This window comes from Melanerpes formicivorus, unplaced genomic scaffold (genome assembly GCF_026170545.1).
Source record: "Melanerpes formicivorus ecotype bairdi unplaced genomic scaffold, bMelFor1.0.p_v2 SCAF_206, whole genome shotgun sequence".
In the NCBI taxonomy this organism is placed as follows: Eukaryota; Metazoa; Chordata; class Aves; order Piciformes; family Picidae; genus Melanerpes; species Melanerpes formicivorus.
Window position 1 is genome coordinate 392288 of NW_027142558.1, and position 24129 is coordinate 416416.

A 24129-nucleotide genomic window follows, 5' to 3' on the forward strand; every position below is an offset into this window, starting at 1 on the left:
TTATTGCTTCTGAAAGTATCCAGTGATCAGTTGGCTCAGGGCAGCTTTCAGCTCCTGGTTCCTCAGGCTGTAGATGAGAGGGTTCACTGCTGGAGGCACCACTGAGTACAGAACAGACACCACCAGGTCCAGGGATGGGGAGGAGATGGAGGAGGGCTTCAGGTTGGCAAAGATGCCAGTGGTGATAAACAGGGAGACCACAGCCAGGTGAGGGAGGCAGGTGGCAAAGGCTTTGTGGCGTCCCTGCTGAGAGGGGATCCTCAGCACTGCCCTGAAGATCTGCACATAGGACACCACAATCAACACAAAACAGACAAAGACTAAACAGGCACCAACCACAATAAGCCAAACCTCCCTGAGGTAGGATGTGGAACAGGAGAGCTTGAGGATCTGAGGGATTTCACAGAAGAACTGGTCCACAGCATTTCCTTGGCAGAAGGGCAGGGAAAATGTATTGGCTGTGTGCAGCAGAGCATAGAGAACCCCACAGCCCCAGGCAGTTGCTGCCAGGTGGAGACAAACTCTGGTGCCCAGGAGGGTCTCATAGTGCAGGGGTCTGCAGATGGCAATGTAGCGATCATAGGACATGATGGTGAGGAGACAAAACTCTGCTGGCATGAAAAATGCAAAGAGAAAGACCTGAGCCTCACAACCTGCATAGGAGATGTCCCTGGTGTCCCTCAGGGAATTGTCCATGGATTTTGGCACAGTGGTGGAGATGGCACCCAGGTCAAGCACAGCGAGGTTGAGAAGGAAGAAGTACATGGGGGTGTGGAGGTGGTGGTCCCAGGCTATGGTGGTGATGATGAGGCCATTGCCCAGCAGGGCAGCCAGGTAGATGGCCAGGAAGAGGCAGAAGTGCAGGAGCTGCAGCTGCCTTGTGCCTGGGAATGGCAGGAGGAGGAAGTGGGTGATGGAGCTGCTGTTGGCCATCTGCTGCCTCTGGCCATGGAGACCTGTCCAAGGAAGGAAAGGCAGTGACAAGTTAGGGCACACTTCTCTCAGCCTCATTGTAACCCCTGTCCATGAGCTGCATGAGGAATGGATCAGCTCAGTCCCATCACTACCAACCCATGGCAGAGTTCATCACAGCTTCAAATGCAGAAGGGACCAAGCATTGCCAGGAAGATTCCTCTGGAGTCAGAACAGAAAATTACCAACAGCCCAATCCCAGGGAATGAGAGTCCCATTGAGAGGTGGAGAAACAGGGACCAGGCCTGCAGTGCTGCAGAGACGCTGAAGGGAAGAGAGAAAGGCAGAGGGGCTGGGGGTGAAGCCTTCTCCTTACCCAGCTCTGCTCACTGCTGCTCACAGGATGGAACTGAAGGGCTTTGATCCTCCTTCTGTGTGCACACTCCAGGAGCCTTCAGCTGAGCGTCAGCTGCTGAGATGGAGATGCCTCCAGGAGCTACAGCTGCAGTGTCCTGCACCCACAGCCTCACTGTGTCTGTGACCGCATTGACTTCTCCTCAAGTGAGCTTTCTGCATCCTTCCAGTCCTGGCCACCTTGAAGCTCTCTCTGCCTTCCTCATCTCCATGAGATCCTCTGGCAGTGTACTCAGCCCTGCTGTGCAGAGAAGATGCTCCTGGCCAGAGCTGTCTCCTTCAGCACTGCCTGCTTGCCAGCAGCTCCTTCCAGCCCAGGAGTGCAGCCCAATTGGGCAGCAGAGGACCAGCCCATGGTGTTTTAACACCTCCTTGGTTGGCTTTTGGTGCCCTGTAAACCTCAGGGACTGAGAGGAAGCTGATGAAACCTCTCCAGAAGTCAAAGTCAGATACAAACTCTGAAGTTTCTTCTACTCTTAATGGGTCCCAGTGAAGCATACTGGGAAAGGGTCCCCAGGGTCTGGTTAGAGCAGAAGGAGACAGTGGATGCAAGGGAAGATTCACTGGAGGCACTGAAGCATCTCCAGGCTGTGGTGAGAGCAGAGAACTGAGACAGTGCTGACAGATCAGGACAAGCAGCTCAAGGTGGCTCTGCTGCTGAGGAAACCTGGAGGGGTTTCATTGATCCAAAGGGCCAAGCCCTGACCCCCAGCCCCTGGCAAGGCAGATCCTGTCCCTCACCTGTGGCTCTGGGCTCTGCTGGGGACAGTGGGGAGTGAGGATGAGCAATGAGCAGGGTAGGACCTTGTCAGGTTTTGCTGTGGTTTGCTTGCAAAGAGACAACTCCTGCTGAAAAGGAATGAAATGTACCTTTAAAAATAGTTTTTATCAGATGCTTTCTGCAATAAAAACCTCTCCAATTAGTTGCAGAAACCTTGGCAGCAATTAGAGGTTCAGCAGTATTTAATGAGCCCCATGGAGTATTTGGGGCTGATTACATCATCCTTAGGTAGTGCCAGGAGACTCTGCCAAGGTACTGCCAAGAAGCCTCTCAAGAAGTCCAAGTCAGAAGCAAACTCCAAAGTACCTTGAAGCACTGATTGGCCTCACTGAGGCTTGTTACTGACAAAGGCTCCCCAGGGACTCATTAGAGCAGCTTGTTAGAGGCCAGGATTGCAGGGAGACAAAGGCAAAGTACAGGGCAGAAAAACTTGCCTTTGGTCTAAGAAGCAGAAAGGCCAAGCCCTGACCACTGCCCTTCCAATAGAACCACCTCAAAGCCTCAAAGCCAAGTTTCTCCTCACAGGCCTTGGTGGCAGAGGCAACTGCCAGAGCCAAGGGCAAAAAGCTCTTGGTCCTGTTGGGCCTCTCAGCTCTGACAGAGCCCTTGGCCATCCCTATTGCAGCCTGTCCTACATTGTCCCATGGCTGCAGCTCTTTCCCTTCAGGCTGCTGACACCAATCTTGCTTCCCCAGCCAGCTCTCCTCCTGCCATTTCCATCCCTTCCCTGAGCTGTCTCAGCTCTCCCTGCCGTTTCCCAACACCTCTGGATGGCCTCATGCATAGCAGCTCTGCCCTTTGAGGGATATTTCTTTGGTCTCATCTCCACTCTGAATCTTCCAAGATGCTCTCTGTAGCGGTTTTGTTCTCTCCCCACTCCCCAGAAGAGCTCCATCCTCTCTGAAACCACCCTTCAGCCATGTGCACCCCACGCTGGCAGTGCCCTGAGCCTCCATTCAGCAGGCTGAAGCATCCCAGCTTCCTCAGCCTTCCCACAGAGATGTCAGCTCCCACCCTGGCAAATCTCCTCTGCAGTCTCTGGAGTTCCCCTCCATTCCTTCAGACTGGACATTCCCACACCCAGACACCAAGCATCCAGATGTGGCCACAGCAGTGCTGAGTCCTCGGGGAGGACAACTCGTATGTCTGGGTGGCCACACTCCTCCTGCCATAGCCCAGCTGCAGTTGGCCTTCTTCACTGTGTGCGCGTTTGTCCATCCCAGTTATTTTGAATGGTTCCTCTCAAACCCTGTAGTGCCTTTCTGACTGGCAATGGGACACACCATAACATCCAGCTCCAAACAACAGGCAGACAGTTTGTAGTGGGATGGGGCCCAATCTGTCATGAAGTGGGAAAGGGTATATGGGTGGTACTGGGCGGAGTCCCAGAGAAGTGTTTAGAAGGCTTCAGGTGGTGTAGCCTTTGCTGGGTGTGGACACAATCTGTACTGGGAAGGAGTCCTGTTATGGTTGTTATTAATATTTAATAATTGGCCACACCAGGGGAAGTTTAGGCTCAGGGTGAGGAGAAAGTTCTTCCCAAAAAGAGGAACTGACCAATGGAATGTGCTGCCCAGGGTGGTGGTGGAGTCACCATCCCTGGAGGTGTTCAAAAAAAGATTGGATGTGACACTTGGAGCCATGGTTTAGCTGTCAGGGGTGTTTGGTGGTAGGTTGGACTTGATGATCTCTGAGATATTTTCCAACTTGGGTGATTCTGTGTTTCAGTGATTACAAGGTGAAGGGAAAAGCTTGAACACAGCTGGTGACCAAACCACTGTCTGGTGACAAACCCAAGAGATTCCAAAACATGTAGTGAAAGGTGAGGAGAACACCTCCTGCCCAGCTGATAGAATGAGAAACTCAAGAGCCTCCCAAAAGCAAGAGAAAGAAGGGAAACGAACCTCAGGAAAGTCTTGCTCAGTATTGCTCTATGAAATGCAGACAGGCCTTAGGCCTGGTCCTTGAAATGGGAGCTTAGGAGAAGACAGAGGCTTAGGGCCTGCTCTTGAAGGTGACCTTTGCCCCAGCTCTTCCCAGAGAGGTCCTTGCTGTCCCCTGTTCTGCTCCCTCAAGCAGACCAGCACTCACACATGCCCTGCACTCTAACAGCCATGCAAACAAAGGGGAACAAGCTCAGGGTTATTGCTCCAACCAACTTCTTGAGACTGAAGCCCAAGGCAGGAATCCACAACCATAGCCAGGCCCAGAGCTCTGAGAAGCCCAAGGTGCTGTCTTCCTTTTGCACTTCATGCAGAGTCTGCTTGATTCCCATATCTCACTGATCACAGAATGGGCTGGGCTGGAAGGGATCTCCAAAGGTTACCTTGTCCGACCTTCCCAGGGACAGCCTCAACTAGATCAGGTTGCCCAGATCCCTGTCAAGCCTTACCTTGAATCTCTCCAGGGATGGGATCCCAACCCCCTCCCTGGGCAACCTGTTCCAGTGTTCCACTACCCTCCTGGTGCAGAACTTGTGCTGGCTCCTCCTTCCTGCACAATCCTGCTTTGTTCCCATCTCTCACCCATGTCTATGGATGTCCTTCCTCTCTGATCCACGGAAACACAACAACTTATGTTCAGTGCTGTGCCCACTCCTCCTTCTGAGGCAAAGACCATGCCTGGAGCCATTCCCTCCTGAGCAGCTATTTCTGCAACCTGTTTCACTCCTCCTGGGAAGCTGATCCTGCACCTGCAGTCCTATTCCAGAGGACTGGGAGAGCAGAGATCTTCACCATGGCCTTTTGTGCTTCACATTCTCCTGAGCAAGGCAGAAAGCATCAGGCAAAGCTGTGCCAAGCAGAGGCCCTTTCCTTTGCAGCATTGTTTCATTTGTGCCATTTCACATCTCCTTGGACCCAACTTTGAGTCTCTCACTTTTCAGCCACAGTTGTATTTGGGATCACTGCCTCAGGGGCACAAATTCCTGACCAGCTGAGGTGTAATCTTTGCCTGCCTTTACTGCCACGTCTCAAATACTTTCCCTTTCCTCCTGGTGCTGTCCACCCTGTGTGTTTGTTCCTCATTATGGAATGGTGAGAACCTGCATGGATGCACAGTCTGAGTGTTTTTCCCACAGAGGTGCCTTGACTTCAGGCAGTCAATGTTTGCTAATCAGTTAGGTTGCATCTCTGGACACATTTGGAATCTCTCTTCTTTGGATCAGGAGCCTCTTCCATCCCCATCCTGTGCTTCTAATTCTGGATTATCCTTAAGGGAAGTGTTCATCCACAAGCTCAACAGGAGCCACCAGTGTGCACTTGCAGCCCAGAGAGCCAATTGTATCCTGGGCTGCATCAAGAGAAGTGTGGCCAGCAGGGCCAGGGAGGTGATTCTCCCACTCTGCTCCACCCTGGTGAGACCCCACCTGGAGCACTGTGTCCAGTTCTGGAGCATCTGTTACAAGAAGGATCTGGAGGTGCTGGAAGGTGTCCAGAGAAGGGCCATGAGGATAAGCAGAGGGCTGGAGCTGCTCTGCTATGAGGACAGACTGAGAGAGTTGGGGCTGTTCAGTCTGGAGAAGAGAAGGCTTCAAGGAGTCCTTCCTGTGGCCTTCCAATATCTGGAGGAGGCTACAAGAAAACTGGGGAGGGACTTTTTAGGGTGTTGGGTAGGGATAGGACTGGGGGGAATGGAGCAAAACTAGAAGTGGGGAGATTCAGATTGGATGTTAGGAAGAAATTCTTCCCCATGAGGGTGGAGAGACTCTGGCACAGGTTGCCCAGGGAGGTGGTGGAAGTCTCATCCCTGGAGGGTTTGAAGGCCAGGCTGGATGTGGCTCTGAGCAACCTGCTCTGGTGTGAGGTGTCCCTGCCCATGGCAGGGGGTTTGGAGCTGGCTGATCCTTGAGGTCCCTTCCAACCCTGACAATTCTGTGATTCTCAGTATGTCCAAGAGGTATTATCAGGTATTGGAATTCCAGGGAATGCCCTCCCCCCTCCAGCCCTTCCTTAAGGCTCTCAGGGCAGTTGGTGCACTCCCAGCAGTTGCTCTCATCAGCTCTCTGTGTTGTGCTCTGTGTCCATCCAGAATGGACATTTGCTACCAAGGGCTTTCTTTCTAGATTCAGGTGATGAGATTTTCAGTTCCCTTTCTCCTTCTCTTCAGTCTGCTGTTCCTTCTCCTGCACTAGTGCCTGCTGGGACAGGATCCATGTGATTAAGGGGAACCCACTGGCAATTTCTGGGGAGCCTCAGATTCACTAGGGGTGATCTGCACCATGCAATGTCCAGAGCAATATGAACCCTACAGCATTCAAGGGAACAAATAGTTAGAGAGCAGCCCCATGGAGGGCCTGGGAGTTCTGTTGGGCAGCAAGTTCTGCATGGGACAGCAATGTGCCCTGGTGGCCAAGAAGGCCAATGGGATGCTGGGGTGCATTTGGAAGAGTGTGGTCAGCAAATCCAGGGAGGTTCTCCTCCCACTCTACTCTGCCCTGGGGAGGCCCCACCTGGAATATTGCATCCAGCTCTGGGCTCCCCAGTTCAAGAGGGACAGGGATCTGCTGCAGAGGCTGTGAGGATGCTGAAGGGACTGCAGCACTGCCTGATGAGGAGAGGCTGAGAGGGCTAGGGCTGTTTAATCTGGAGATGAGAAGGCTGAGAGGGCATCTGATCAATATCAATAAATATTCAAGGGCTGGGGGTCAGAAAGGAAGGAATAGGGACAGCCTCCGCTCACTTGTGCCCTGGGATGGGACAATGGGGCAATGGATGGAAACTGCAGCACAGGAAGTTCCACTTGAAAAGAAGGAAGGACTTCTTTACTGTAAGGGGGACAGAGCCCTGGAACAGGCTGACCAGAGAGGTTGTGGAGTCTCCTTCTCTGGAGACTTGCCAGCCCTGTCTGGATGTGTTCCTGTGAGACCTGCACTGGATTCTATGGTCCTGCTCTGGCAGGGGGACTCAGAGATCTCCAGAGGTTCCTTCCAACCCCTAACATCCTGTCACCTGTGACCCTGTGCATTGTCACAGGGCTCTGAATCCAAAGGAGATCCCAGTAGGAAATACCAAGGTTCCAGCTATAAATCCTGAAGTCTGTTTGAGCTTCATCTTCAAGGATCCTTCTGAAGTCACCTTCCACTGCCCCCTTGGGCTCTTCTGGGCTCTCAGCTAATGCATCCATGTGGCAAGTCCAGCTGCCTTCAAAGCAGTGTAAGTTGTTCACAGAAGCTGAGAGGCTCTTTCCATTTCACTTGGAGGGACTCCTGATTGTCATGGGTTGATTTGACTCTGCTGCTGTTATCCACACCATGCTGCAGCCATGCCGCAGCCATGCCAGCCTCAGAAATGAAAGTGCTGGCTGGAGCAAAGGATTGTGGGGCTTGAAGTTCAGATTGCAGCATGGGAGGCTCCCTGTTCCAGTTGCTGCTTCTGGGTTCTGGGATTTTTTGAGTGTTGGCTGCTCCTCTGGGTTGGCAGTGGGACAGGGAGGGGTAAGGGAGAAGCTCCTGGTTTGGGCTTTTGCCTTGCTTGCTGCTGCTTGCTGCTGCTTTCCACTGTGCCTTTTCTGCACAAAGGCTGAGGTCACTGTACTTTTGTATTCTGATGATCTGATTTGCTCAGGAAACTCTTCTCTCATTTGTTTCTGTAGCAACACAAAGAGGTTTTGTGTGGTGTTCTTTTCCCCTCAGTTCTGTGTTGGAGGAGGCAGAGAGCATAAGCTGCTGGTTCAGATGAACCCAGTACATTCCTCTTCTGGAGCCCAACATGGGGCATGAAATCAGCTGCCTTAATGAGGATAGATTTTGGCAGGATTGAGGTAACAAAAAGAGAGAACAGGACTCAATTAAGGCTTGAGGCTTGTCAACAGGGTTTGACAGAAGTTTTCTTTCCTGTGGTGTGTTCACTATGTTGATGGATTTTCTTTTGGGGGCCTAATGAGCTATAGTCCTGTTTGTGCTGCTGATGGTGCTGAGTGTTTGCTTAGGGCAATGGTTCAGAGCTGTGCTGTCCACTGCTGGGCAGCTTGCTCTGGTTTCATCCAGAGCAATACAGGACACTCCAAAGGAAACCACTGTGAGATCTGCCCAGATACTGGATACTGAGGAGTGGCAGGGGGTGGGGGAGGGAAGGGGCAAATTCTTAGACTGGTGGTCACCCCTGATGCTTTGGAATTTCACGCCTGAGCAAGGGCAAAATCCTCCCCAGCTGGGGAAAGGTTTGGGAAAAGTCTTTTGTCAGCCTGGGAGTTCCTGAGAGACAGAAATCACTGCAATGTGCTTGGGCCTGGCCCATGCCTCTCGAGCCCTTCTCATCTCTGTGCAGAGGGCTCAAGGGCAAGAGAAGGTCTCTGGACCTACAGACAGTGCCACAGGCATGGCAGCTTTGTCAGAGAAGCAGCCTGTGCCAGGATCAGCTGCCCCTCGTAGTGAATGGTGCTTATGACCAGGATTGTGCCCCAAATATTACCAGAACATGCTTATGTGTGTGTGACTCAAACCCCCTTTGTCCCCCCTCCCTTCTGGAGTTGGGGGGACGGGACAGGACCTTGGCACCACTGAGTCCAGGTCAACAATCTGCCTGGGCATGTTTCCACCCCTGTGGCAAACAAGGCCCAGGCTACATGTTTGTTTGCCCTGTTTACGGCGTGTGCTTATGCTCATTTGGCAGAGTATCAGCTGATTGGTTAATTATTGTGTTAGCAGTGGGTGCTGACTGGAGCAGTATTCTTTGGGGCAAATGGTAAATAGGAGTTGTTTGGTAAACAAGTGCCCCCCACGCTGGTGTCTGTGCCTATGCCTGTGTGAGTCTCTGTGCCGCTGCGGTCCGCCTCGCCCGGGACTTGAAGCAGCTCCAGAAGGCCTCGCTGCACATTGCCACTGTTGCCCGGCTGGGGGCAGTGCCGTGGAGCGTGGGGTCAACTGCCGCATGAGCCATCGCCACGGGAGGAAACCATGGCAGCCCCTGTGCACCACCGGTCCTGAAGCGCTACAGCCCCCAGAGCGGGGAACCTTTGCCAGGTGCTGCGCTTCGTGGAGCCAGCGGCAAAAGCCTCTGAAGCTTCCCCTGGGAGGCTCCAGGACCTTTGTGCTCTGGGAGAAGTAGCAACCCTGCGGCACAGCCACGCGGTCGGCGCCGTTCTCTAGTTCCTCATGAGGGCACAGCCGTGCTGCGCTGTCAGGACTCTAAACACATCACCAAGGAAAGATTTCATGAGGTTCTCAGCTCGTGAGGAAGCCAAACCTTTGCTTTATAGAATTTGGGTTCAGGTAGTGCTGAAACTGTCCTGGGTTGAGGGTTTGCCGGTCACCGACAAACCCCTCCCCCACTGCTTTTCCAATCAGTTTCAACTCTAAATTCTATAACTCATTTGGTTCCTCTGAAGTGCCCAGGCACAAACGTTCTGCAGAGGTGGTTCCACCAACCCAATACTGCTGCCTGTGAATAGAAACTAAGCCCCCTGCTGCATAGTTTGTATATCAATAGACTACCAATGCATCTATTCATTGATATCCTTGCTGCTCATTCCCCAGGGCACATCTACAACACTCCTGTAGGGATAAAGAAGCCTACAAGGAAAGCAGCTGATCCTGCTAAGGAGCAGGAGGGATCAGGGTCCCCATGGGAACAAGAGAAAGAGCCAGGGCTGCTGGCTTGGTTCTTATCTCTGGCTTTGGAAGATGGCCAAGGACAAACAGTGGATGAAACAAGCAGCAGGCCCCAGCAAGGCAAAGGAAATCTCTGCTTCTCTGTCCAGGCCTGTGTCTCAGCTGTGAAGGAACTGTCCCAGGAGTTCCATCAGCTCCAGAAGAAGCTTTTATTCCCCACCTGTACAGTCCTGTGTTTCAGCCATGAGAAGCAGCTGCTCCCCTGTCCAAGGGAGAGAATTAGGGAGGCACACACCACAGCACACCCTCTGCTTTACTTGTGTGACCATGGGGAGGACATGAGGAAGTGGAAGGGAAAACCCAATCCAGTCCTGGCTGCAGGAGTCTGTGACTTACAGGGGAATTGTCCCCCCAGAGATGCTGCCTCAGTGTCCACTGGGAATTGTCTGAAGAAGAGCAGGGAAGCTGAAACTGCTTCTGGTCCTCCTGAAGGGACTCCCAAAGCATCTTCATGAGATGCAAGGGAACCAAGACAGAATTAGAGGGGCTCTGCCTCCAACCAGATGGAAGGGAGAGACAAATTGGTTTGTTGGACTGTACAGAACCAATGGCCTGGCAAGTTGAAGCCATGAGAGGATAAAGCTTTAGTAGATACAGGTGCCCAGAGTGCTCTGACACCATCAAACTATGAGGGGTGGAACCCGCCTGTGTTTCTGGTGTGGCAGGAGGATCCCCACACCTGGATGTGTTGGAAGCTGAGTACTGGGATGCAAGCCACAGTTTGCTTTCACTTGGAGGCATGGAAGGAGTCACTGGACTCGATTGCCCCAGAGGTGGAAACACAGCCCCAGCATTTGCAGCATTTGGACTGGGCATGGACTGATCCAGACTGTGCTGGAACAGAGTGGAGCTGCAGAGCACCTGCAGTGAGCAGCCCTCTGGGTACTGCAAAGCAACCTCCTGTGGAGTGAGAATGGACAGTGCCTGAGGTGTGCTGCTGATTGCTGCTGGGCATGGTGCAGATGGCACAGAATGAGGGCTTAGGAATATCAAAGATTAAGCTGGAAATTTGCTGCCATTACTCCACACCATCCTGCCTCATGCCACCTTCACAGGGACAGTGCTGGCTGGAGCAAAGTACTACAGGGCTTGAAGTTCAGATGGCAACATGGGAGGCTTCCTGTTCTGGTTGCTGCTGTTGGGTTCTGGCTATCACGTGCTGGCTCTTTGCTGAGGGGGAGGGCTGCAGGGGTTTAACTCCTGGCTACTGCTGCTGACTGCTGTGCTTCTTTCTGCAAACAGCCTCAGGTCAGTGTGCATTATGGGATCTCATTTGGATTCAACTCTTTTGAGCTTATCACAAGTCGTTATCCCAGACCAGAGGGTTTTTTGATTCATGTGTGTTTTTTTCCCTCACTTCTGTTTTGGGGAGGAACAGGCAGCTTAACCTCTTCTCAGCTCTTCAACCTGTTACAGCCCCAGAGTGGAAAGCCAACAGAAGCTTTCTGAGTTCTTCCAAAGATCTCCATCAGCTTCCCCCTACACCCTCCAAAGATCCCAAAAGTCAGTCCTAGGACCATCAAATCCCAAACATGTAAGATCACCTGAAAGCCCCTGAAGAATGCCTCTGAGATGCCCCTCAAGACTCCTCTGAGAACCTCATTTTGCCTTCCCTCAACGGGGAACACAGCTCCACCCCATCCCTTGGGAGCAAATGCCCCCTAAATTCAGGCATTGAGGCAGAGATAACTGAAATAAAAGCAAAGAGACAGGATTTGGGTAACTTTTGGGTTTTATTGAGACAATTGGTCAATGGACAGAGGATTTCTTCCCCCAGGGAGACACAAAGCATTGGGGAAGAACCAGACAGACCCTGGCAAAGCCCTGCCCAGCTGGGAGCTCCAGGTGTGCCGACTCAGCACTGTAATTGTTCTCATTAGCAATAATTGGTATTCAGATGGGCAGGAGGTGTTTGTTGCTGCTGGTGTCCTCAGTCCCTGAGAAGTGCAAAGGAAAATGGGATGATTTTGGTTCCGGAAAGGCCCTCTCAGAGCGGTCACGATTACCCAACAGATTCTAGGTAGATTTATGCCTCCCCTGCAATGCAGGCTGCTCTCTGGTGTGGATGTAGCGGTGCTTGTTGAGATAGCCCTTCTGGGTGAAGCGCTTACCGCAATCAGCACACGTGAAAGCCTTCTCACTGGTGTGGGTGCGGCGGTGGCGACTGAGAGCGTGCCTCTGGCTGAAGCTCCTCCCACAGTCAGCACAGGGGAAAGGCTTCTCTCCAGTGTGGGTGCGGCGGTGAGCAATGAGATAGCTCCTGTGGCTGAAGCTCCTCCCGCACTCAGTACAGCTGAAAGATTTATCGCCAGTGTGCACACGACGGTGCTCTGTGAGATGGTTCTTCCGGGTGAAGCTCTTGCCGCAGTCGGCACAGCTGTACGGCCTCACACCGCTGTGGATGAGTTGGTGCTGGATGAATTTAGTACTCGTGGTGAAAGTCTTGCCGCACTCAGTACAGGGGAACAGATGCTCTCCAGTGTGGATGCGGCGATGGATGGTGAGAGTGGAGCTGTGTTGGAAGCTCTTGCCGCAGTCTCTGCAGCTGAAGGCCTTCTCCCTGGTGTGGCTGAGGTGGTGTTGCTTAAGAGTAGAGATCTGCCTGCACCGCTTGCCACAGCTGTCACGAGAGAAGGGCCTCTCTCCAGTGTGGGTGTGGCGGTGCCGGGTGAGACAAGTGCGCTGGGTGAAGCTCTGTCCGCAGTCAGCACAGGTGAAAGGTTTCTCTCCAGTGTGGGTGCGGCGGTGCTGGCTGAGCTCAGAGTTCCGGCGGAACCTCTTGCCACAGTCACCACAAACGAAGGGCCGGGAGCCAGGCTGTGGGCAGTGGTGCTGCACTAGCTCTGAGCTACCTGGGAAGCTCTGCCCACACTCATGGCACTGATTCAGATCTTTGGGTGACACTGAGGGACCTGCTCTGGCTTCATCCTCCTCTATACATTCCTCCCCCTCATCCTGGTCACCTTCATCATCATCATTATCCTCCTCTTCATAGTTGTCATTTTCAGCATCATCCTCCATCTTGTCCTCTTTTTCCTCCCCATCCTCCTCTACCTTGGGACTGCACATTGGCTTCTCCAACTTGATCTCTGGGTGCTGCTTCTCCTCCCAGCTCTTGTCTGGGTCCTTCTGTGAGGCCATGCTGTGGCAGGAAGGGGTCACAGCTCTGCAATAGGGAAGATGGAAGCACCAGAGCCCAGGATCTCAAATCCTCAGATCCTGCCTGGGTCATGACAGTCCCTGACTCCCAACACCCAGCTGGGGGACAGAATGCAGAGGAGACCTCAAACCCTCAGTTTCTGCCACAGTGTGGGCACAGACCTCGAATACCTGTGCTGAGACCCCAGGTTCCTGTGATCAGTGCCCTGAGGTACCCTGGGACTTACAAGTGGTCTTGTCCTACTCTGCTCGACCCTGGTGGCATTGGCAGGGTGGTTCCTGGTCCAGGCCCTGTCCTTTGATCTCCCCTGGCTCAGACAATGGAGGCAGCAGCACTGACCAAGGACGACCAAACCACCTCCAACCTTCTCCCACCACCCTCCAAATCCCATCCCCCAAACATCACCTCCTGCTCACAACTCACCCCCAGCAGCCTGGAGCATTCCTCAACTCCCACACCACCTGATGTGCCTCAGAGCTCCTGGAGAGGTGAAATATGCTGGACAGGATGAGGTGGAGGAGGTTTGGAGCTGCCCTGGGGGCCGGGGTCCTGCTGTTGCCCCATTCTGGATTTCTTACCTGTTGGGCTGCTCTAAGGGACAGATCTGCAAACTCTGCTCTTCCACAGCACACAGGGGCAGGGATGATGGAGAGAGGACTCAGCCCCTGACAGAGAGAAGCAAAGGGCTCAGAGGAGAGCACAGACCTGCAAGATATGGTTCAGCACTGCCCAGGATCAGGCAGCACAGCTCAGCCATGCTGGGGGCAGCTCCCAAGCCCAGCAGCACAGCCACAGCACACAGCCAGGGCTGATCAAGATGGGAGGCCTCAGCAAGTGCAGACTCAGCTTCCTGCCCAGCACACAGCCCCCAGCACATAGCTGCAGGCCAGCACCACAACACAGCTGCCTCCACACAGCCTCTCCCAGCCCTTGCCTAAAGCTTCCTCCCACTGCCTGCCCAGGGCTCTGCTGCCTGCAGCTGCATTTGCCAGTAGATTTTGCTCTGGAACCATCTCTCCTCCCTGGCCCTGGCCCCACCACACCCACTCTGTGCTCAGCTCTGCCCTGCACACCTCTCTACTGCCCACTCCCCAAGAGAAGTTCACAGCAGTCCTCAGGACACAGACACACAGTTCCTGGACTGCATAGAAGACAACTTCCTCTTCCAAATGGTAGAGGAACCAACAAGAAATGGTGCTATGCTGGACCTTGTTCTCACCAACAGGGAAGGGCTGGTAAGCAATGTGAGGCTCAGACATAGCCTTGGCTGCAGTGACCATGAAGTAGTTGAATTTAATCTCCTCAGGGCAATCAGGAGGAAGTATTCCAAGCTCACGACCCTAGACTTTAGGTGTGCAGATTTTGATCGCTTCAGGGATCTGCTAGCCAAAGTGTCGTGGGACAAAGCCCTGGAGGGAAGAGGGACCCAGGACAGCTGGTCAGTATTCAAGGACCACCTCCTCTGTGTCCAGGAGCTCTGTATACCAACAAAGAGAAAAGCAGGCAAGAATGCTAGGAGGCCTGCCTGGATGGGCAAGGAGCTACTGGACACACTATTACTTAAAAGGAAACTCTACAGGAAGTGGAGAGAAGGACAGGTAGAACAGGGGGTATATAAGGAAGCTGCCCGAGCAGCAAGAGACCTGGTTAAGAAAGCCAAAGCAGAGTTTGAGTTGAATCTAGCCAGGGAGATTAAAGGGAACACTAAGAACTTCTACAGGTATATGAATGGGAAGAAGAAGACTAGGGAAGGTGTGGGCCCCCTCAGAAAGGAAAATGGTGACATGGTCACAAGTGATGAGGAAAAGGCTGAGGTACTTAATAACTTCTTTACCTCAGTCTTCACTGCAAGGGCCTCTAGCCACACTCCTGATGTTATGGAAGTCAAAGCCAGGGACGGGGAGGAAGAACTGCCCATTGTAAGTGCAGATCAGGTTTGTGATCACCTGAAGAACCTGAAAGTGTTCAAGTCCATGGGACCCGACGGGATACACCCACAGGTGCTGAGAGAACTGGCAGATGAGGTTGCTAAACCCCTCTCTATTCTATTTCAAAAGTCATGGCAATCTGGTGAAGTCCCCACAGACTGGAAAAGGGGAAACATTGCCCCCATCTTCAAAAAGGGTAAGAAGGAGGAACCAGGGAACTACAGGCCAGTCAGTCTCACCTCTGTGCCCGGAAAGATCATGGAGCAGATCCTCCTGGAGGCACTACTGGCTCAGAAGAATAGTGAAGAGGTGATTGGCAACAGTCAGCATGGCTTTGCCAAGGGCAAATCCTGCCTGACCAACCTGGTGGCCTTCTATGAGCAGGTGACAAAATTAATAGATGAGGGACGAGCAACTGATGTCGTTTACCTGGACCTGAGCAAAGCCTTCAACACTGTCCCGCACCACATCCTGGTCTCCAAACTGGTGACACATGGGTTTGATGGGTGACCACTAGATGGATAAGGAACTGGCTTGATGGCCGCACCCAAAGAGTGGCTGTCCATGGCTCCATGTCCCAGTGGAGGCCAGTGACACGCGGAGTCCCTCAGGGATCAGTCCTGGGACCTGTCTTGTTCAACATCTTTGTGGGTGCCATGGACAGTGGCATTGAGTGCACCCTCAGCAAGTTTGCTGATGACACCAAGCAGGGCAAGGGAGGTGATCCTCCCCCTCTACTCAGCCCTGGTGAGACCCCACCTGGAGTACTGTGTCCAGTTCTGGAGCCCCTATTCCAAGAGGGATCTGGAGGTGCTGGAACATGTCCAGAGAAGGGCCACAAGGATGATCAGAGGGCTGGAGCACCTCTCCTATGAGGACAGACTGAAGGAGTTGGGGCTGATCAGTCTGCAGAAGAGAAGGCTCCCAGGTGACCTAATTGTGGCCTTCCAGTATCTGAAGGGGGCCTACAGGAAGGCTGGGGAAGGACTTCTCAGGATCTCAGGTAGTGATAGGACTAGGGGGAATGGAATGAAGCTGGAGGTGGGGAGATTCAGGCTAGATGTGAGGAGGAGGTTCTTCCCCATGAGAGTGGTGAGACCCTGGAATGTGTTGTCCAGGGAGGTGGTCGAGGCCCCGTCCCTGGGGGTGTTTAAGCCCAGGCTGGATGAGGCTCTGACCAGCCTGATCTAGTGTGGGGTGTCCCTGCCCGTGGCAGGGGCGTTGGAACTAGATGATCCTTGTGGTCCCTTCCAACCCTGAATGAAACTATGAAACTATGAAACTATAAGTGTTCTGACTTTAGTTGCTGGCTCTGGTCTTAGCTGCTGGTTCTTGAGCTTGGGAAGTGGTTCTGATTTTATTTTCTGTCTCTTGAGCTTGGGGGCTGGGTGTGAGCTTGGAAAGGAGTTTTGAGCTTAGTTGCTCACTCTGGGCTTGGAGTCTGGTTCTTGATCTCAGGGCTTGTCTCTGAGGTCAGGGGTTGGTTCTTGAGTTTGGGAAGTGGTTCTGATCTTACTGTCTGGCTCTTGAGCTTGTGGGGGCTGGCTCTGGAGCTTGGTTCTGACCTTTGTTGCTGGTACTGGAGCCTGGGGGCTGGTTCTTGAGGTTGGAAAGCGGTTCTGACCTTAGTTGCTGGCTTGGGAGCTGTTTCTTGAGCTTGGGGTCTGGGTGTGAGCTTAGGAAGTGGTTCTGACCTTAGTTGCTGGTTCTGGAGCTTGGGGGCTGGCTGTGAGCTTGGGAAGTGCGCTGACCTTAGTTGCTGGCTCTGAGCTCAGGGGCTGGTTCTTGAGCTTGGGAAGTGGTTCTGATTTTATTTTCTGGCTCTTGAGCTTGGGGTCTGGGTGTGAACTTGGAAAGGGGTTTTGAGCTTAGTTGCTCACTCTGGGCTTGGGGTGTGGTTCTTGATCTCAGGGCCTATCTGTGAGGTCAGGGGCTGGTTTTTGAGCTTGGGAAGTGATTCTGACCTTAGTTGGTGGCTTGGGAGCTGAGTCTGCACTTTTGATCTAGGTTCTGGACTTTAGTGGCTGGCTCTTGAGCTAGGGGGCTGGGTGTGAGCTCTGGAGGTGGCTCTCAGCTTGGGAAGTGTTCTGACCTTAATTGCTGGTTCTTGAGCTCAGGGGCTGGCTGTGAGCTTGGGAAGTGTTCTGATCTTAGCTGTTGCTTCTTGAGCTTGGGGCCTGTATGCGAACTTAGGAGCTGGCTCTGAGCCTGGGGGCTGGCTCTGCATTTCTGACCTGGATTCTTGTGCTTGGGACCTGACTCTGACCTTAGTGGCTGGTTCTTGAGCTTGGGGGCTGGGTGTGAGCTTGGCCCCTGCCTTGAATTTAAAATGTGAGAGTTCAGCCAGTTGGGAGTTGAAGCTGAGCTGCTTTGCACTGCAGTGCTTCAGAGTTTGTGGTGCTCCAAAGGCAGATCTCAAAGAGCTGCTGCAAGAGTTGAGCTGAAGTGGCACAGTGCCCTGCAGAGGCAAAAGCTTTTCCCTGCCAGTCAGCCATTGGAATCATCTCCCCAGGGCAGTGGTGGATTCCCCTGCAGGGCAGAGTTGGAAGGCTCAGCTTGGCAGGGGGCTGGGCCAGCTCCTTTCCAGTCCAGTGTCATCTGGCAAGGTTGGAGCAGCTGAGCCTTGGGGTCCCTTGCAGCCTGGCATTGTGTGGCAGCAGAGCTGTGCTGCTGGTTTTGAGGGCACTTGGAAAGCTTCTGGAGCATTTGTGCAGAGTGTGCAAGACATCCCTGAGCCTAGCAACTCCCTCAGCTCTCTTCAGAATGAACTCTGCAGAGCTGGAAGAGCTTTCCAGGAATTTGGCAGAGGTTTGGAGGAGTTAGGAAGGGATTTTGGTTCTCCTCCTCCTTGTCCTCTTCCTTGTCCTCCTCTGCCTCATCTTTTTCCTGCTCTCCCTGGAGGCTGCACTTAGACTCCTAGAATCCTGGAGTGGTTTGGGTTGTCAGGGAGCTGCAAAGGTGCTGCAGTCCAAGCCCCTCTGCAGTCAGCAGGGACATCCTGCACTAGCTCAGGTTGCCCAGAGCCCTGTCCAGCCTGACCTTGAACCTCTCCAGGGCTGGGACCTCAAGCCCCTCCCTGGGCAACCTGTTGCAGTGTTCCAGCAGCCTCCTGGTGCAGAACTTGTTCCTCACCTCCAATCTCAATCTGCTCTGCTCTAGTTTGCAAAGCCTGCAGAGACAGGACCAGAGGCAATGGCTTCAAAGAGTCCCTCTGCAGCCTTCTTGTAGCCCCCTTCAAGTACCAGAAGGTCACTCTTAGGTCTCCACAGAGTATTCTCCTCTCCAGGCTGATCACCCCCAGCTCCCTCAGCCTGTCCTGGTAACAGAGCTGCTCCAAGCCCCTGATCATTTTTTTGTCCCTCCTCTGGGCCTTCTCTGTCAGGTCCATGTCCTTCCTGTGTTGATGGTTCCAGAGCTGGCTGCAGTGCTGCAGGTGAAATCTCAGCAGAGCAGAGCCAAGTGCCAGGATGCCCTCTGTCCATCTCTGGCCATGCTGCTTTTGGTGCAGCCCAGGCTGGCCTTGGCCTTGTGGGCTGCAGGCTCCCCCTGTCTGTTCCTGTCCAGCTTCTTGTCCAGCAGCACCCCCCAGTGCTTTTCTGCAGGGCTGCTTCCTATCCCCTCCTCCCCCAGGCTGGTCTGACTGTGAGGATTGTGCCAGGCCAGGGGCAGGACCCTTCTTGTTGAAGCTCAGGAGGTTGCCCTGGGCCCCCTCTGCAGCTTGTCCCCTTGAGCTCCTCCAACTTGTTCTGCAGGGTATTGCCTTAGGTTTCAGGAGCCAGAGAAGCTCTCTTTGAGCCTTGTGAAAGGAGCTGATGCCAAGCTGTGGCCAGAGGGTTGGATAGAATTGGGCAGTTTCCATGGCTGTGCTGTTCAGAGCTGCATCCTACAGTGCAAAGCATCAAATCCCCAACAATCCATAGTGCGCCTGGGCCACGGGAGCCAAGCAACCTCCCTAGGCCAAAGCTTCCTCCAGACCTCCACCAAAGCAGGCCAGAACCCCAGGCCCCAAATGCCTTCCCCCTCCCCCATGCCTCTCTGCCCCTCCTCCCCCATACCCAAGAGCTGCAGTTACAGATTCTGGTAGGCAGCTCCCAGGTGAGCCAGGCACTGCAGCCCACAGTTGGCAGCATTGCCAAGGCCTCAAAGATCCTCTGCAGAGAGAGATCCCAGAAGATGTTGCTGGGAGCAGAGGGGAAGGGCAAAGGAGGTTGGAGATCCTGTGCTGTTCCTTTGTAAAGAGTGAGTGCAGGCCTTGTGGGGATGAACTAAGCTAGATGGCACTTTGTGGTGTCCCTCTGGTCTCTGCTGTCCCTGCTGGCAGTCTCTGATCTCTGGTGTAAGACATCCCAGTGCCTTACTCCGACAACAAGGATCCTCATCCATGCTCTCATCCAGGGGCTTCTGTTGGGCCCTGATGGATGTGTAGATCAGCCCTGGAGACTTGGTGGGGCCCTGGGGACTCTGAGAGGGCAGCAAGTGAATGGAGATGGAGCAATGGATGGAGAGATGGAGGGTAAAGGCTGCAAGGGGTGGGAGGGTTTAGTTCAGCAGCTGTGTGGCTCTGCCTGGCTCCTACCTCCAATGGCACTGGCAGCAGCTGACCCCAGAAGCTCAAAGTCCCAAACCCTGGCTGGCTGAGGACAGTCCCCTGACCCCTCCTGACATGCAGCACAGCCCAAGCAGGCACTCAGGGCTCCTAGCCACACAGCCCAGCCATTCCCCATGGCAGGAGTCACCTGGGGTCTCACTCCCTCTCTGTCCCCCTTGCTCTCATCAGTTGCTGCATGAGGTGTCTGCAGGGTCCCTCCCCAGCCCTCATCTGTAACCCCCCCCTTGGCTTGGTGCTGTTCTTTCAGGCCTCCAGCTGATCCCAGCCTTTAGTCTCAGGCCCCTTCCATCCTTGTGCTGCTGCTTCCAGCCCAGTTCCTTAGATGCTTCCTCAGCCACAGCATTTCCCACTCCACCCTTCCAGCTGCAGTGGCAGTGGAAGTGGGGGACACAGGGCCATGGGAGAGCCAAGGCAGCAGGGACTTGGATAGGCTGGGACTGAGAGAGGGGCCTGGGTGTGCTCAGGCAGGAATGAGGCCTTGTCCCCCCAAAAAGGGGAGAGGATGCAGGGCCCAGGTGGCAAATGTGTGTGCAGGAAATGGCAGAATCTGGCAGCATTTGAGGAGGTAAAAGGAGTGAATTGTGCTGCAGCTCTGCATGTGTCAGCTGGGAGATGAACAACAGCCCATGGGCACTGTGCCCTCCCATCCAACCTCATTTTCTTTTGGGGATGTGGAGTGGCAGCTCCAGGAGAACTGCAAAGAGCAAGCTGAGAGAAATGGTCAGGGAGTGAAGAAGCCAAACTCTTTCCAGTGAGTCTCTTTGGGCTGCAGGTGTGTGAAGGGTGCTGGAGGTGTGAGGTTTGGGCAGGAGCCAGAGACTCCTCCAGCATCCCAGTGAGGGCTGAAGAGGTTTAGCAAGAAGATGAGCAAGTCACTTCCCCCTTTGATGCACCTCCAGAAAGCATGAAGCTCCCTTTGTGTGTGTCCTGAGGGCTGCTGTGGTCTTCTCTAGGGCAGTGAGCAGCAGAGAGGTGTGTTCAGGGCACAGGTGAGCACACAGTGAGTGTGGTGGTGGTAGGGCTAGGGAGGAGATCTGTGGCCAGAGCAAGATCTGCTGTCAAATGCAGCTGCAGGCAGCAGAGCCCTGGGCAGGCAGTGGGAGGAAGCTTTAGGCAAGGGCTGGGAGAGGCTGTGTGGAGGCAGCTGTGTTGTGGTGCTGGCCTGCAGCTGTGTGCTGGGGGCTGTGTGCTGGGCAAGGAGCTGAGTCTGTAGTTGCTGAGGCTTCCCATCTTGAGCAGCCCTGGCTGTGTGCTGTGGCTGTGCTGCTGGGCTTGGGAGCTGCCCCCAGGAAGGCTGAGCTGTGCTGCCTGGTCCTGGGCAGTGCTGAGCCATCCCTTGCAGATCAATGCTTTTCTCTGAGCCCTTTGCTTCTCTCTGGCATGGGCTGAGTCCTCTCTCTACATCATCCCTGCCCCTTTCTGTTCGTGAGGAAGAGCAGAGTTTGCAGATCTGTCCCTTGGAGCAGCCCAACAGGTAAGAAATCCAGAATGGGGCAACAGCAGGACCCCGGCCCCCAGGGCAGCTCTTAGCCTCCACCACCTCCTCCTGTCCAGCATATTTCACCTCTCCAGGAGCTCTGAGGCACATCAGGTGGTGTGGGAGTTGAGGAATGCTCCAGGCTGCTGGGGGTGAGTTGTGAGCAGGAGGTGATGTTTGGGGGTTGGGATTTGGAGGGTGGTGGGAGAAGGTTGAAGGTGATTTGGTGTTTCTTGTTCAGTGCTGCTGCCTCCATTGTCTGAGCCAGGGGAGATCAAAGGACAGGGCCTGGACCAGGAACCACCCTGCCAATGCCACCAGGGTCGAGCAGAGTAGGACAAGACCACTTGTAAGTCCCAGGGTACCTCAGGGCACTGATCACAGGAACCTGGGGTCTCAGCATAGGTGTTGGAGGTCTGTGCCCACACTGTGGCAGAAACTGAGGGTTTGAGGTCCCCTCTGCATTCTCTCCTCTAGCTGGGTGTTGGGAGTCAGGGAGTGTCATGACCCAGTCAGGATCTGAGGGTTTGAGGTCCTGGGCTCAGGTGCTTCCATCTTCCCTATTGCACAGCTGTGATCCCTTCCTGCCACAGCATGGCCTCACAGAAGGACCCAGACACGAGCTGGGAGGAGAAGCAGCACCCAGAGATCAAGTTGGAGAAGCCAATGTGCAGTCCCAAGGTAGAGGAGGATGGGGAGGAAAAAGAGGACAGGATGGAGGATGATGCTGAGAATGACAGCTATGAAGAGGAGGATAATGATGATGATGAAGGTGATCAGGATGAGGGGGAGGAATGTGTGGAGGAGGATGAAGCCAGAGCAGGTCCCTCAGTGTCACCCAAAGATCTGAATGAGTGCCTTGAGTGTGGGCAGAGCTTCCCAGGTAGCTCAGAGCTAGTGAAGCACCACTGCCCGCAGCCTGGCTCCCGGCCCTTCGTCTGTGGTGACTGTGGCAAGAGGTTCCGCTGGAATTCAGAGCTCAGCCAGCACCGCCGCACCCACACTGGAGAGAAACCTTTCACCTGTGCTGACTGCGGACAGAGCTTCACCTAGCGCACTTGTCTCACCCGGCACCGCCACACCCACACTGGAGAGAGGCCCTTCTCTCGTGACAGCTGTGGCAAGCGGTGCAGGCAGATCTTTACTCTTAGGCAACACCACCTCACCCACACCAGGGAGAAGGCTTTCACCTGCAGGGACTGCGGCAAGAGCTTCAAACACAGCTCCACTTTCACCATCCATCGCCGCATCCACACTGGAGAGCATCTGTTCCCCTGTGCTGAGTGTGGCAAGAACTTCACCACGAGTACCACATTAATCCAGCACCGACTCATCCATAATGGTGAGAAACCTTACAGCTGTACCGACTGCGGCAAGAACTTCCCCCAGAACGTACACCTCATAGAGCACCGTGGTGTGCACACTGGCGAGAAGTCTTTCAGCTGTGCTGTGTGGTCAGGCCTTCAAACATAGGAGCACTCTCATCTACCACCACCGCACCCACACCGATGAGAAGCCTTACACCTGTGCTGAATGTGGGAAGAGCTTCAGCCAGGGGCAAAATCTTAGTCGCCACCGCCGCACCCACACCAGTGAGAAGGCATTCACTTGTGCTGACTGCAGTAAGAGCTTCACCCGGAAGGGCTATCTCAACAAGCACCGCTACATCCACACCAGAGAGCAGCCTGCATTGCAGGGGAGGCATAAATCTACCTAGAATCTGTTGGGTAATCGTGACCGCTCTGAGAGGGCCTTTCCGGAACCAAAATCATCCCATTTTCCTTTGCACTTCTCAGGGACTGAGGACACCAGCAGCAACAAACACCTCCTGCCCATCTGAACACCAATTATTGCTAATGAGAACAATTACAGTGCTGAGTCGGCACACCTGGAGCTCCCAGCTGGGCAGGGCTTTGCCAGGGTCTGTCTGGTTCTTCCCCAATGCTTTGTGTCTCTCTGGGGGAAGAAATCCTCTGTCCATTGACCAATTGTCTCAATAAAACCCAAAAGTTACCCAAATCCCGTCTCTTTGCTTTTATTTCAGATATCCCTGCCACAATGCCCAAATTTTGGGGGCATTTGCTCCCAAGGGATGGGGTGGAGCTGTGTGCCCGGTTCAGGGAGGGGACAATGAGGTTCTTAGAGGCGTCTTGAGGGGCATCTCAGAGGCATTCTTCAAGGGCTTTCAGGTGATCTTAGGTGTTTGGGATTTGGATGGTCCTGGGACTGACTTTTGGGATCTTTGGAGGGTGTAGGGGGAAGCTGATGGAGATCTTTGGAAGAACTCAGAAAGCTTCTGTTGGCTTTCCACTCTGGGGCTGTAACAGGTTGAAGAGCTGAGAAGAGGTTAAGCTGCCTCTTCCTCCCCAAAACAGAAGGGAGGGAAAAATAACACACACATGAATCAAAAACCCCTTTGTGCTGGGATAAGGACTTGAGATAAGATCAAAAGAGTTGAATCCAAAGGAGATCCCATAATGCACACTGACCTGAGGCTGTTTGCAGAAAGAAGCACAGCAGTGAGCAGCAGCATCCAGGAGTTAAACCCCTACAGCCCTCCTGCTCAGCAAAGAGTCAGCACCTGAGAGCCAGAACCCAACAGCAGCAACCAGAACAGGAAGCCTCTCATATTGCAATCTGAACTTCAAGCCCTGTAGTACTTTGCTCCAGCCAGCACTGTCCCTGTGAAGGTGGCATGAGGCAGGATGGAGTAGTGGCAGCAAATTTTCAACTTAACCTTTGATATTCCCAAGCCCTCATACTGTGCCACCTGCACCATGCCCAGCAGCAATCAGCAGCACACCTCAGGCACTGTCCATTCTCACTCCACAGGAGGTCACTTTGCAGTACACAGAGGGCTGCTCACTGCAGGTGCTCTGCAGCTCCACTCTGTTCCAGCACAGTCTGGATCAGTCCATGCCCAGTCCAAATGCTGCAAATGCTGGGGCTGTGTTTCCACCTCTGGGGCAGACTGAGTCCAGTGACTCCTTCTATGCCTCCAAGTGAAAGCAAACTGTGGCTTGCATCCCAGTACTCAGCTTCCAACACATCCAGGTGTGGGGATCCTCCTCTTCACACCAGAAACACAGAGGGGTTCCACCACTTGTGGTTTGGTGGTGTCAGAACACTCTGGGTACCTGTATCCACTAAAGCTTTATCCTCTCATGGGTTCAACTTGCCAGGACATTGGTTCTGTGTGGTCCAACAAACCAATTTGTCTCTCCCTTCCATCTGGTTGG

The 24129-nt window shown here is 53.8% G+C and overlaps 2 protein-coding genes across 2 annotated transcripts; both read right to left on the reverse strand.

Annotated features, from left to right (window-relative positions):
* On the reverse strand, positions 1–981 carry LOC137457887 (olfactory receptor 14A16-like). Its single transcript, XM_068169631.1, has one exon. It carries the CDS (start codon positions 931–933, stop codon positions 1–3), a length of 933 nt encoding a protein of 310 aa, XP_068025732.1. The 5' UTR covers positions 934–981.
* A 10751-nt stretch (positions 982–11732) lies between these two features.
* LOC137457877 (zinc finger protein 135-like) lies at positions 11733–22140 on the reverse strand. The gene is made up of 2 exons (XM_068169622.1): positions 22057–22140; positions 11733–12410 (listed from the first exon to the last, which is right to left on the reverse strand). Exons 1-2 carry the CDS (start codon positions 22138–22140, stop codon positions 11733–11735), a joined length of 762 nt encoding a protein of 253 aa, XP_068025723.1.
* Positions 22141–24129: the final 1989 nt, after the last annotated feature.

Excerpts from the sequence above, each read along its gene's own strand:
- LOC137457887 (XM_068169631.1), bottom strand. The coding sequence starts at position 933 with ATGGCCAACAGCAGCTCCATCACCCACTTCCTCCTCCTGCCATTCCCA.
- LOC137457877 (XM_068169622.1), bottom strand. The coding sequence starts at position 22,140 with ATGCGGCGATGGATGGTGAAAGTGGAGCTGTGTTTGAAGCTCTTGCCG. Across the intron at positions 12,411-22,056 it reads AAGCCTTCTCCCTGGTGTGG|AGCTTCACCCAGCGCACTTG; the intron begins GTGAGGTGGTGT and ends GACTGCGGACAG.